We start from the raw sequence: 14983 nt of genomic DNA on the forward strand, positions 1-14983 counted from the left end.
GTAAGGGTGTTTTAAGGGTTTAGGGCTGGGTAGTGGTATAGGCTGTAAGGGTATTTTTAGCATTTAGGGGTGGGTAAGGGTAAAGAATGATAAGAGTGTTCTTAGGGTTTGGGGTGGATAAGGGTTTAGGGTGGTAAGGGAGTTTTTAAGACTTGGGGTAGGTAGAGATAGGGCAATATGGATGTTTTTAGGGTTTAGGGGGGGTAGACGTATAGGATGGTAAGAGTAATTTAAAATTGTTCCCCCCATTAAGAGAAATAAAAAGTTATATATATATTTTTTTTTTTTAAAGGAGGGGCTGGGGGTGTTCACCCTAAAAGAAAATTAAAATCACACACACACCCAACACCCACATCTATGGTTTTAACTTATCTTATTTATACTTACCTTACATTGTAAAGGCATGCGTAGAAAAGGCATATTTGTGGTAAAGGCTTTGTGTTGTAAAGGCAATGCATGGTAAAAGATGTGTGGCAAAGGCGTGCATTGTAAAGGCATGCATTTTAACTTCATACAACTGTGTACTGTTGCCCAAAGATTCAGATACACAAATAATTATCTGTAATTTCTTATTCTAAAACCCAGCAACAATTCCTGTTCCCAAGGGTGTTGCTTATAGAACAAACTTTATTATCAAATGACATGTCCTTAAACATCAGTCTCTCCCCCATAGTCTTAAGCTAGGTTTGGCTAGGCAATGCTTAAACCAGCACATACATATATCAAAGTTATATTCGGTGCAAAAGATATCAAAGGTGTAAATCTTAATTAGTTTGGAACTCATCTGAGATCAACACATTAACAAAATTACAGTACTTAAAAATGCCACTCCATACTTGTTCATTTATAGCCTGCATAAGTTACAATTTCACTTGAAGAATTACCAGCATTTTTAAAAACAAAGAACGAATAAACGTTCTGCACTGTGCTTTGAAAGCCTGGCTGATAAGAGAGATGTGATTAAGATCCTGAATGCCACACACACATAGAAGTCAGATACGTTTCGCTAAAGCAATGCCTGCCCAGACCCCTTAATAGCACTTAATAGGAGACCATTACATTTCAATAATATAATTACTCCTCGCACCCTATGTATTAATTAAAGGTCGCTTTGTATTAACTGAAGCCAATTTCACTGTCATTTCACACTTTGCTGATTTTGAGCTGTGCTCCCCATCGTGAACAAGAACAATTCATCACACAATTCTTGAATAGATCAGAGTTGAAGGAAATAAGCAAGTTGGGACAAACAGATGTCCCTGGAAGGAGCCATAAGTAGAATGTAACGATCAGATCCGTGGCGAAAACCCTTGACAACCCCTTCTTTATCCTTAAGGTATGAACTTTGGCAGATGTGTTCATGCATGCTACACAACTAACATAGGATTCTCCCTTCCATTTTCTTTAGGTAGGGTCATGACGTGTGGAGTACAAATTCAAATCCATAAAGTAGTGTAGAAGGGATCTTAAACTTATAGATGGTAATTAGATGAATACACCTAGTCTTATACCAATGATGAAACAGATGGGCAAGTAACATGCACCCTTGCTCAGGATCCTTTTCTCCATAATTTTATGGACCTGGCCATTGAACCATTGCATATCTTCTTTCTCAGAGGGCTCCAGCTATTTCCTTTCCTGATAGGTGTCCATAAGTAAGAGTATCAATTGATTTACTCCCTTCCTGCAAGGACAGGACTAGTACTTAAATAGTGCCCTTTATGGCATTCCCTCATGTGCTTTATTTATGGAATACAAATCAGCTAGCTAATTAGGACATTTCAGATGTGTTCACTTGGAGTCCACTTCTTTGACGTCCTGTCCTTCAGCGTATTTCCCAGATTTAGAAAACAGGTGCGGTCCTCTTGTGTTCTAGCTAAGGTTCACAACTGCTCTGTAGTGGGTGCCTGTGAGTGTCAGATTTATGCTTGGCACGAGCTTGTGGATGGGAATAACTTCTGGCCATGCCCTAACCAATGGCGTAAAAGTTCCTGCGGCCACCCTACCCACTATGGGCATTTTCAAGATGGTTAAAGTCTTCAGCAACACTGAACTTGGGCTTTGAGAACTGGATATGTGCGTGTGGAAAGTGTCCTATGGTAATCTTAGTGTCCCCCCACAGCTGACACCAAAGTTCAGTTTGAGGCAGTCACTGTAGGCACAATAAACCTACAGACAGAAAACTAGTAAAACAAAAGTAGTGTTTCCAGTAACCAGACAGTGAATACACAAGAATTGTTTTGGTATCCTATTTACCTTCCTTTCAAGTGCACCCCTAGTGGTATATGTAAAATCTAAGGACAGAAGTCTGGTGGGACAAAGCAGGTCCTTCAGCAACCAGAGAGTGAACACATGAGAATTGTCTTAGCATCCTGTTGTCTGCCTTTCAAGTGCATCCCGAAGTATTATGTGTAAATCCAAATGACTGGTCAAGCAGACTTTGACACGCAAACAGGATTTGACAATAATGTAAAAAAGGATGTTTATAGCCCCACCTTGCATATTCTGGGTGGTTAAGAGGGGTCACCTGTACACATTCAGGTCAGCCTATTGTTTGCCCCTGAGAAGCATTCACATCTTTTTCACACTTATTCAAGAGCTAATTTCTGGCTGGCATATGGCGGAGAGCTAATGCAAATTTAGCCTTAAAACTTTCTCGAAGTTATTTTTCCTTAATATTTATTAATACTCCAACTTCACCATTGAATTGTATTTTAATAACTATTAACAATTATTTTTAGCTAGTCCCAGTCCTGAGATACACTGTTACTATTTTAATCTGCACTACGGTTTTCTTTTTAGACCCACCAGCCTTCCTTCAGTAAAATAGCTTTGAGGTTCTACCCCCTGTATGGATATGTTATTACTACATTTTCACATGTCGTACATTTAAATACCATGCACTCTACCTTGAGGGACACAAGGCCTACATAGGGGACTTATTAATATTTAACAGGAAGGTTTTGACCTGTCAAAACAGTGTATTTTGATAGTTCACACTGCAGTTTTTATACTGCAACAGTCAAGCTACACTGGTATTTCTGAAGCCATGTTTCACGTTGTCACAGTATTGGATGGCAAAATAGGTGCTGCAATACACTAGTGGCATTTAACTTGCAGGCCTTGGTAGATTTTATACCATATACTCTGGACTTAAAACTAAGTTAAATATATCAGTTAGGGATATGCCAAATCAACCATGTTTAAAGGGGGAGCATAGGCACTTTACCACTGGTTGGCAAGGTTAAAGTGCACAGAGTTGTAAAAGTCAGCAATAATATAGGGTCCAGAAAAAGGCAAACAATTGGGGTGACCTTGCAGAAAATATGCATCTCTGGCACAGATCAGAACACATTTCTTCAGATACGGTTTCATTTTGGGGGCATAGCTTTTCATTGCAGTTGGACTACTTGAGTTGCCACATATCGAGAAGTTGTACATTTACCAGGGTAAATATAGGCAGAGCGAGAAATAAAACTAACTTGTGAGTGAACAGCAATGAGACTCCTGTTGACATGCAAAGGTCCTGTTTCCAGCTTTGCAGCACTAGCAGGGACTCTAATCAAGGCATCCAAAAACAACAAGGAGCGTGCCCCCAAAATGTGACCTGGATTAGAAGTCACCTCCTCCTTACTTTAAGAATGTATTGAGGAATTCTCTGGAGTACATGTTAGGATTTTGGAAACTGGGACATAGTTTTAGAAAGACTGAAGAAGGCTATCACTGGTAAATCAGGGATCACTGAAAGGTCATGGTCATATAGCAGCTTATGACATGAAAAGCTGTTAAATAACTCCAGAGTACCTTTAGGGATATTATTTATTATGGTTAAATAAAGGGTGCCTGATCCTATGTATTAAGGAGGGTAAACTAAAAAATAGTTAAGAACACACACATTCCTTCTTGGCAGGGGGCACCTTATGCGCTCAGGGGGGATTAATGTGCCCTTGGACCCTATTTTCCTCAGGACAATTAGAGGGGGTTGGGGCTACTAGTGAAGATAGAAGAAACTTGTTTGGAATTTTTTGAAGAAGTAAAACTTTTAAGAAAAATGTTGGCTTTGGAAAATGCCCATCAAGGAAGCCTACATGTAATGCCTTCCTCCTGGGGTCTCTGGACCTCATTTATGCCACAGTCCATTTTGCTAGAACTGGTTCAAGTGTAGTTTCTAAATGTAATTGCTGACTTCTAAATGTGACTGAAAAACTGTCTACCACAGCCTAAGTGAAGACTGAAACTGCCAAAACTTGGATAGAAATGCAGCACACTGATTGTCAATAACTTTATCTTCATAACTTCTGGATTTGGAGGCCTTCCTTGAAACTCACTTTCCTCCTTGGGAATTTCAGAAACTGCACTTCTAACCCAGTTTGCTGATTTGGGCTCTCTTGAGCAGCCTTGACCCCAACCTCCACAAAGACATCCCTTCAGAAGGAGGGGTGTGAGTCCATAAGCTGCACCAGACACTTCTTCTCCCCTACAAGAGTACTTACTGGTCCCAGGTACCAGCCTGCCAAGTCTTATGACACAATGTTATCCACTGTTTTACTCCACTATGGGGAAGGAGAAGACCACTACTTCGGTCTACATCCACCCTTGGTGGACCTCCTCAGAAGGCTTTTAAACACCACAAACCTCTGTCAGTGAACACTGGTAAAAACAGAGGACAGGAAACAGAAGCTGTTGCCCCAGCAACGAGTGCTGTTAGCTCACACACAGGGAAAGGCACAAGTACATCTCACTACTTTTGTCAACCTCATGGTAGCAATTAAGACTAAACTACTTCCAACATGTTTTCCTCAAACACCATGATTCATTCACTTATTTAAAGGTTGCAAAGCTTTAAACAAAGCTGCAAGCAGCGAAAGAGCAAATACATAAAAGTAGCAAATAACCCTTCACCCACAGTTGACCTGTACATATAGGGAAACTTGAGTGAGCGGAGAATTCAGGAACAAGCATGTTTCAACATTATGGATCAATTAGGCACAGCATTTAGGGCTAGCAACAGAAAAGGTTAGAAGTATAAAAATGTCTCTGAGAATGCTAATGAAACTCAAAACCAAAGGAATTACACATGAAGAACAGGAATGAATGAAGCCTCCAAAGGAGATAATCAAATGTATATAATAAAAAAAAAACAGATAACATAAATGGAGTCACCCACAGGGAACAATATTAAAAAAAAGACTTAGACAGAATCTGGTGAGGGCACTGATAGACTACATGGAAAGGAGGCCACATCAAAGGAGTCCACACAGATATATTGCCAGGATTATTCTTATACCCTTGTGGAAGTCGTGCAAATTTCCTTTCTAAGCCTAATGGACTGAAGGCTGTTAAAACCCTGCTTTCAGGCACTATATTTTGGCAGAAGAACCCATCGAAGATATCCAGGGTTGTTTTGTATTTTTTTGCGCACTAAATTGTTGATAAGTGCTGTGCTGTGAGCATTTTGAATAGCAAATGTGTGTGTATGACTATTTAAGTATCTGTAGTCTAAGACTATTCTATAAGAATAGTCCGGCTTAGCTACAGGAAATGTAGTTCATGTTTCCTGGCCATGACCCTGTGAAATAGATCTTCAAAACATGTGGTGATCTTTCTCCTTTGCTGTTCACACCTTTCCTCCACTACTGTCATTAGTTTTCTAAGATCTTCAGAAAGGATGCCTGCTCTGGCTATAACTGCCAATCTGAGTCTAAGACAATAACAGGAGTAAAAAAATATACTTTCTAGTCCCATTATTTTTATGTATCTTTGTTGGTGTAATGTAAAATGAGAGTGTACTTGTAGCTAGAGAATGTTTTTTCATTGTAGAACATCCATTGATACATGTTTTGTTTCACTCCTTGCTCCATTGTGAATTCCTGCTCAATTCCTTTGTTCGTGTCAGTCTCTAGATTCCCCACCCTCAGTGTACATTTTGGGACTACCCTATAAAACAGCTTAGGATGTCTCACCAGACTAATGTTTTCCAAAACATTAATACTTATACATACATAGAAGGAGTTTTGTTCAGCTTGCATCATCGATTGATCTCTAACTATTTTTCAGATTTTGCTTCTATCAATTACTGCATGCAGCATTAGACAGTGGGTCAGCCCTTTTTACTCATTGCCCCCACTCACGTTGAATGACTGCACAAAGCATATTGTTCACTTATGCCTAAAAATAGTTTGTTTCTCTTTACTGACAAAACTCTTAAATACAGTGTTTTTTTAATTCCATTTATTTGTTAGAATAAGTTTAAATACTGGCTATTTTGCCTGCACTCGGGTGCCCAGTCAAACAGTGATTTATTTTCCATAAGCTTTTAAAAGTTTGCAATTTGAGTGCTTAGTTAGGTGGTAAATAACCATTTTCTGTGTTTCATGGGTTCCTCAAATGGGATAGACTGTGACCCAGATGTTAATACTTGTTTGGCCTCCGTGGTCTACTGCCCTGTAGTAGCGCACTTAAGCTCGTTGTCTTTCTTAGGTATGCTGCTACTCAAGGCTTTTTGATTTTATCTATACTATAATTGCATTGGGTCTCTCAGGCAAATCTTCTCATCCACTGATCAGTTGTTGTGCCATTCACATTTTGGTCTGCCCTGGACCGCATATAGCATGGGTCAATAAGTAATCCTGCTTCAGCCATTGGCTAGTTTTACAGTGAGCAATGGTATTTTGCTCTTTCACAAGACACACATCTGCATACAAAGTAGTTTCCTTTAGTGCTAGGGGCTATTATGGCAGTGTGTATTCTTTGGAGCAAAAAAACTAAATTTGCTTTTAGCCAATGTTTTTTTATCAGTGTGTGTCTGACAGCTCTCCCAATAATGACGTTTTAGAAAAATTGAGTCAAAACACAAAAAGCATTAACAAAGCCAAACAGCTGGCACCAAGCACCAGACCTACTTGCTTTGCCAGTGCTTGGTTGACCACAACCCTTCCAAGAAAGACATACTGCTTTTTCAATGTACTGGAGGATACCAGTTTCCCTGCTTTTCACTTTTTTTTTTTACATCACCACTGCACCTGTTGTTGTTTCTAGTTCTGTGATAAAGCCCGCTGTCTAACACTCACTCCATTTACATGTATTATGTAGTATTTGGTTTTTTTAAAATTTGACTGGAGGCACAGCTGAAGCTACCTCAAAGACCAGGCCTAAACAAAATGAACTTGCAGGATCAATTTTAGTAGACAACATGAGACAAAAGGAGAGTAGAGAAGTAACTGAAACAGGGCTTTCAAAATCACCCAGTCCAAACTCTACAAACCAAACTGCACAAATTGCTGACATACAGAAATGAAGTAAGATGAGTGCCTAACTAAAAGTTAATTTAACATGGATTTAAATTTCCAACTGTAGCTATGATGTCCCGGAGTACTACTGATCAGGAATAATGTTGCATTCCTCAATTTACCTAAACTGGGTGAACACCTTCAAGTTACAGATTAGGTTGTACAGCTGTCTTTCATGTAACCACTCCATCACCGGAAGGAGCTCCATGGACCCCAGATTAGTGGCAGAAGTAATCTAGAGAAGCAAAGACAAGATACACAAGGTCATGATCCCTGCAGCAATAAAACTGGAACATTTGTACCTCAGTTTCATTAGTGTGACTCATGTAGCTGTGCAAATATTTGACTGATTCCTCCCTTTCCTACACTACCTTCTTTGCCAACCATTTCTCCCCTCCCAATCCTGAAGCAGATCAGCGAATGAAATACATGGTTATCAATTTCATGTAGGTTTTTTGACTATGTGTATGTATTCTGTCTTTAGGGATATGGTTCAAACACTACCCTATGGTGGAGGATGAGTCTACAAGCTCAGTTGGTAAATGAAGACCCAAGAGACATGGGTTCTTATCTATTCTTCATCACTTGAGTGGACTGTGAGACCCTGAGCAAACTAGCCAACGTCCCAGTGCCTTAACTGCCTTAGGGGCTAAAAGTGGGGGCATTCAGAAAGAGGCTAACCAGCAGTATTTTCTGGTGCGTACATGAAGAGGCGATATTCATCCAGCATACCCAACCATAGGTTTTCTCTTGTGATTTGAAAAAATGTTCCCATTTAATAAATCAATAGAATTATATACAAAAAATGTTTTTACTAGACGCCAGCTTAAGACCTGTAGGTGTGTGCCACCTAGATACTTCCATCTGTTTGTAGTGTTTTTGGCTCTGTACATTACCTTGGAGACGTACGAGGCACTAATTGTCCAGTACTCGCTGGCGCGTGTTGCGGTGTTAGCAGAAACCACTTGAAGATCATACGGGTTGTAACGAGCTTTAGGATCGTTCCTGTTTCTAGGGAGACCGTAGACAAACTCTCCTCCATCATTCTTCAGGGGAAGATTTTCCTGTGACAGGGGAAACAAAAAGAAACTAAAATGTTCAATTTTAGAATGTAAAACTCATAACTCTGGGATCTTTGGAATTGGGCAGCAACTAAGGAACAACATGCTTAGCACACTGCCCACAATGTCTTGCTTTCTCACTGATGTTGAAAATCTACTACAGAGCAAATGTATTGGTAGGTGCAACACACAGTGGTATGCTTCATTGAAAGAACCAGTCAATTTGCAAACTACTAATAGGATTTTCTGAATGAGTTACCCGTTGTAAATTGTAACAGCCCATTGGTACCTATTACACTCGAAGTCAGCGGAGATGGTGGAACCACTGGAAGTGCTGCCCTGTAACTACTGAATGCCTATGTTTACTGATGTATTTATTTTAGCACTTTTACACTAGAATAATCTGTATTTGCTTGCATATCTCACTAAGACAGTCGCATATAAGTGAAGAAAAGAGCCTTGCAAGGGCTTATTGACACAACCATATTTTTAAACTTTTATGGAAATGATGGAGATGATAAATAAACTGAAGTTTTTGAGTTTGGGAAACATAGATCAATAGAGAGGAACATCATACTGCAAATATCTGGGAGCATATACCATCAAATGAAGAGAATACACAGCTCTACCATAAGATCTTCTTACCTAACAACATTTCATATTATGCCCAGACTCTTTTATTGCTCCATGAAGGCATGTCATCCCACTAACTGAAACATGACCAGAGTTTCTGTTTATTTGACCTAGCACTCCTATCCGCTCCTGGATCGACTACTGCACTAGCCTTGCACAAAACAATAAGCAAAATCATTAGCCATAATTCCTCACTAAAGACTATCCTTTCTCAAATTAAATGTGTGCCTAAAAGTGCACATTCCTAACTGTGACTATTATGGGGGACTCACAGAGTTTATTGTGCAACTCAATTTTATAGGTCAATCCCTTGTTCTATCAAGACTTCACCATATCAACTTCCTCCTGAATGACTGACTAAAAGTGTACCTTGCAGATCCAAAAGCAGTTTAGGATGCAGCACCTGGTTTTGGTACTGGAGCAAAATCTTTGACTGTGTAATTTCTCTATTACTCATCTGAAATTTGCTTTTGGTGGAAACTAGACTTCCTTACAAGAAGGACCTTACAGTTGGCCACTACTCTTTACCTGCCCAAGAAGTTAGAATTGCCTGAGGGTCAATAAACTCTTCACAGTGTAGAATATCAGTGAAAGAGCATATCATTATGCTCTTCTTGAAACCCCATACTTAAAAAAAGAGCGTATAATCTATTTTTCATGCTGTTGATGAGAATTCGGAATTGCTCCTCTCTGTTGCACTGTGTCTCTTGCTACATTCAAGGAGAATCTGAAACCTCTCTTTTGTAGACCCTTCCATTCCACTCCAGCTAACAGCTTTTTGGGTTTTTGTCCTCTTCTTTTTTCATGGTTAGGTACTTTCTTCTTCTGTTCTTCAACCCTTTTGTTTTCCTTTCCACTTGTTGGTTATTTCTTCTATTTTGTTTAGGTAATCCCTTTCTCTAACTACATTAGTGCATTCTCTTGAATAGACTGCATTAACACCTGCAGCCTGGGCCTATAACCTAAGTTGAGGGCCTTTAACACCTGGTCTAGTCTTCAGCATCAGACAATAATACTGTAAGACGAGGCACCCATGACAGATGCAAGACAAACAATGCACAGCATGTTTGCTTTGGATCATTCTGGAATCATATCAAGTAGAGGCACAAAGGCATTTACATTGATGTGAGTCATCAGTATATCTGTGGAATGAGGTGTCTTAAGCTCCCAAAATATCTGCCAGAAAATGCATGTAAGTGTTCATCTGGTCAAGAAGATGGCTCCTGTAAATGAGCAACTTCAATCATGTAATTTTATATGTGAGCATAATTGCTACTGAATGGATTAAATAAGAGCAGTAAAGGAAGAAACTCTGATTCTGAGAGTCAAATGTCATGGATAAGCCAAAAAAGATCAGAAAGGTTATAGTCCTTCTGGCAGAGAAGGTTGTCACCATAGATTACCATGTAAGAGGATGGAGTTTGACTGAAGAGAGTCTAGGGTGAGGTTGCTGTCAAGACATTATTATGTTCAGGAAGTAATGCACATTCAGAAAGCTTCAAGTAGAAATATAGTGCAACTGGTGTGTTAAAATCTGCTGATACTTGGGTACCAGTTGGAATATGAAGCCTTGGTTTGATAGACACCTATTTTAGATGATCAGAGAAAAGGCTACAGAAGAGCCTTACCTGCCAAGTGAGCAAATAGACTGGTGGTGGTGATATTATCATTCAGGATGGCCTCTATCCAGGGAGAAGAACTTTGTTATTCTATGATTTTTTTCGACATCTGAAAAAAAAATTAGCTGAGCGAGAAGGTTAGCAGCGGTAATTAGCTGCATTGTGGACAGAGATCCTGTGAACTGGGATATTGTGGAATTAAGGCCTTGATTTAACCTCTTGATGAAGAGATGTGTTTATATGTCATGGCAACACTCACAGGTGAGATACCATAAGCTAGGTAGAAAGGTGAATTTATCTCATATGCCACTCCAAATTGAGTTTTTGCCTCGTAGAGTGAGTTATTATCTACATATTAACATGTTTTATCATAAGTTAATTAAGTGGTTGTAGATTCTTGAATGTTTTGTACATCTCTAGCTAAAAAGAATATGCTAATAAAAACAGAATAGTCATTCCCAACTAATATTCATTCAACAGAACTTAAACATAAGGCTAAAATCCTTTTTAGGTTTTAGTTGGTTGTTGCTGGTTAACATGCCAGCTCACAAAGTTTTAAATATGTATGACTTTGCAAGGCTGAAAATTGGCATCTTATAGGAGCTGGTCTTCAGGGGTTTGTCATGTCTGGCATGACAAACCACTGAAAACCAGCTCCAATAACCAGAACAAAGCTTGCATTTTTTGGTAATGTATGTGCTACTCCGGGGCAAGGAATTGTCAGAAGCAGATGCTTCCGATCACTGTGCAAAATTCTGTTCTGTGTATTATCCAAACACTGAACTTTTGAATATTATGCTGCCAAAATATCAAGCCAGAATATTGGTTATCAAAGTATTGTGAAGGTGAGTACATATAGTTAAGTATAGATTTAATATACTTAATTCCACAAATATTTACCTTGACAATATATATGTATATATACTTCCTATATATGATTTCCTGAATGATATCCTGGTGGTCGATATTTAGGCTATAATATTTTGGTAGTACGATGTTTGTGTTCTCAGTATTTTGATATAAAGTCCTGGTCAGTATATTACCTGAATACTAAATTTTAAATATTCTGCTACCAATATATTGTAGCCAGACTATAGACTACCAAATATTGCAAGTATACATATCTAAGAACTGTAATAGTGACTTTTTATGGAAAGAGGTGCACGAGGAGGTGTTGGAGAGTGGAGGTTTATTGAAGATCAGCACAAGAACCGTTATAAACAGCCTTTTACAGAGCCTCTTTAAAAAAATCTCTTCACAGAGACAGAGGGGGTAATTTTGACTTTCGGCGGACGGTTTTCACCATCTGCCGCAGTCTCACAGTCAGGTTGGCCCCAGTGCGGCTGCCTTCCCGCGGGCTCCATTAGGAGTTTCCCACTGGATCAGTGGGCAGAAAAGTTGTTTCCGTCTGTGGACCCCACAGGAAACAGCCCACAATAATGACGCTAGCTCATATTTGAGCCAGCGGCAATACTGCAGTGTGTAGGGTGCACTAGCATCCATCTCACTTTTCACTGTCTGCAGTGAAAAGCCCGACGGGGCTGGCCATGGGGGAGCCTGCACTGCCCATGCTAAGTACATGGGCAGTGCAGGGGCCCCCCCATTGGGCCGCCTGCAACCCATCTCCACCAGCCTTTACATGGCAGTGCTACTGTCATGTAAAGGTTGGCGGAGAGGGGGGGTCGTAATCCCCAGGGCGACGCTGCCCTGGATGATTGGGACTGCCAACACAGCCAGTCCCTCCTGTGGAGAAGTGGCGGTGCTGGTGGTCTGACCATTGCGCAACCACCAAGGTCATAATGTGGCAGTCAGATGCCGTGAAAGCGGTCGGACCACCACTTTGGTGCGGTCAGACCGCCACCGTGACCCTACCGGTCTCAAGACCGCCAGGGTTGTAATCAGGCCCCGAATGTTGGAACCACACAGAACCTTCCAAGTCTCTACTATGAACTAAAGTGAAAAGGAGGGGGAATTGGAAGGGGACAGGAGAACAGAACAAGGGTGTGGTAACAATCTTACAGTTTGCAGGTAATTACAGCACATCTTTGGGAGGAAGAGATTAATCAACATGCCTTTACATGGTGCATGTGCCATCGTAGGCTACACTTGACTCTGCGGGTTCAGTAAACTTCAAATTAGGCACATTTTCAGTCACCACATCTTCCTACTGAACCAGTGCAGTATTCTTGACCAAACCATCCTTGCTCCAGATCTGACCATTTTGTAACTTTACCAAATTGGTTCAGAGAAATGCAAACCTGACTTTTACTCAAATCTCTGATGGTGAACCCTCACATAATTACTCATGCCTAAATGTGTGCCTTCAAACAATGCATTTTGTCATAACGGTGTTTGTACTTTTGTCGATGAATCTGACTTAATCAATAACTACTCCACACTCTAAACAAAAACTCATCCCACAGTCTTGGAAAGCCAGCTTAGAATTTATTTGGTGCCAGGTTGCCTGTTGTAATGAGACACAATGGGAGTAACACCAGTGACACTAGTAGCACCACTTTATAAGACAAGCAAACTAACTAAACTACTTTATACACTATTTAATTAAAAAAATAACACAGTTACAAGGATAACCCAACACAAAACATCAACAAAGGAATGGATATGCTATTACCAAAAAAAACATACATATAGGCTGAAGCCAAATAGCCCTACTCTGGCATGAATATAAAAAAATAGCTTTAATCAATCCATTCAATCATATAATTAATACAAACAAGATAAATACAAAACAGAAACATTCAATATGAGGTAACAAACCCCAAAATTCCAAATGGGAATTACAACACGATTCCACTTTTGTTAAAAACAAAAGCCCTGCTTTCCAAAAGCAGTCCAATGAGTGAGGAAGGCTTTGATTTGAATATTGATCCTTTCTATGTGGGCCAAACAGTAGACAATAAAAGGCAGCTGATGTAAGTTTTGGTTGAGTTCCTCATTTTAATATACTACCTTGATCAGGACCTTGATTAGGAAGAGGGTAGATCCAGAAACGTGGCCCCCATTATAATACTCAACACTTCATTCATTCCAGGCAATAGGTGTCAATCCACCTAGATGCCATTTCTGAGATCCCTAGGCTCAACACACACCCTTACTTCCCACATGCAATACCAATATGTGATAACTAGATGGAACTGTCCATTGGGTGAATCTCACCCAGATTTAACAATTTATCTAATTCTCCTTTCAGGGATTCATTCATTAACTATGGTATTGGCCAAACGTGTTCCACAGGTATGGCGCTCATATGACCCCTAATTTTGTGTTGTAATTCTGACAAGAGTCCTAATTTATAAGAAACACTTCTGGGAACTCACGGGCAAACATTCTCGCCAGAGAGGAAACAATATACCATAAGAACGGGATTGGCTTCATTGGGATTCAAAATAATGCCCAGTTCCTTCTTATGTCTCCACACTAGAAGGTTTGGACACTCGTTTGCAATGTATACCTTTCCTACAATAGATAATGCTCTTAAAGTATAACTCCATTCTTATGGTTCCTACAAATGGAATAGGGTCTTTATTATAGCCATCAGGATTCATGTCTGAAACTACTACTGAATAATTATCTGTCCCAAACTTCTCACAGAGCAGATAGATGTGGATTAACTTGTTTGGTGTACAAACATATACCTTTCTACGCTATCCATCTACCGAAATCTGACATGAAAGTAATGTTATATTAACATTCTCTGTATCAATTTTACATTCAATGGTCTTGTGGTCCTCTTCTAATGTTTCTACAGTACTACCATTGTTGTTCTCCCCCTGTCTGCAAACACTAACACAATTTCTTCTTTTGCCCCACTTTCTACACAGCTCCCATGGTAGGACAAGTGGAATTATTAATAAAGTGCCCACTACTGCCACATCAGAAGCACTTGGTTTGAGTTGCCTCCTGGAACTGCTTCAGACTTTAGTTAATATTAACTTTTACCTTACTCTTATCTTCATGTCTTATTACCAGACTCACTTGTTCACAGGGGTTTTCACTTCCTTGGCACAGTCATCTGAGTGATCTGCCCCTCTGGCAATATCAATGGCATTCTTAGATCAGTATTGTGAGCAAACAACCTCTCTTGTATGTGTGAGTTGAAAGTGCACTGTACAGCTGGTCTCTAATCAAAGAGTCAAACAACTCACCAAACTCACTTGTATTAGACAGCCCACTAGGGTCTGTTATGCAATTAGCCATTTTTCATGTTTCCCTTGGTTGCTTGTTAAATAATTTCAGGCCCTTTTAAGACGATAATATTTATTTCTTCAAATTGTGCTTCTAATTTCTTCAGTGTAGATTGATATACATTAAATTGAGTCTCTCGATCCTCACCACCTACTTCCACTGTATCTGCAAGAGT

The 14983-nt window shown here is 39.8% G+C and overlaps 1 protein-coding gene across 1 annotated transcript in view; it reads right to left on the reverse strand.

Moving 5' to 3' along the window:
• Positions 1-14983, reverse strand: part of DNAH14 (dynein axonemal heavy chain 14) — a 923784-nt gene that overhangs the window by 830202 nt on the left and 78599 nt on the right. The window contains exons 6-7 of the mRNA XM_069236199.1: positions 8186-8353; positions 7412-7524 (exon numbers count right to left, since the gene is read on the reverse strand). Of these exons, the coding sequence (XP_069092300.1) occupies positions 7412-7524; positions 8186-8353 (281 nt within the window). The remainder of the gene's footprint in view (positions 1-7411; positions 7525-8185; positions 8354-14983) is intronic.

The sequence above is a fragment of the Pleurodeles waltl genome, chromosome 5 (genome assembly GCF_031143425.1).
Source record: "Pleurodeles waltl isolate 20211129_DDA chromosome 5, aPleWal1.hap1.20221129, whole genome shotgun sequence".
NCBI lineage: Eukaryota > Metazoa > Chordata > Amphibia > Caudata > Salamandridae > Pleurodeles > Pleurodeles waltl.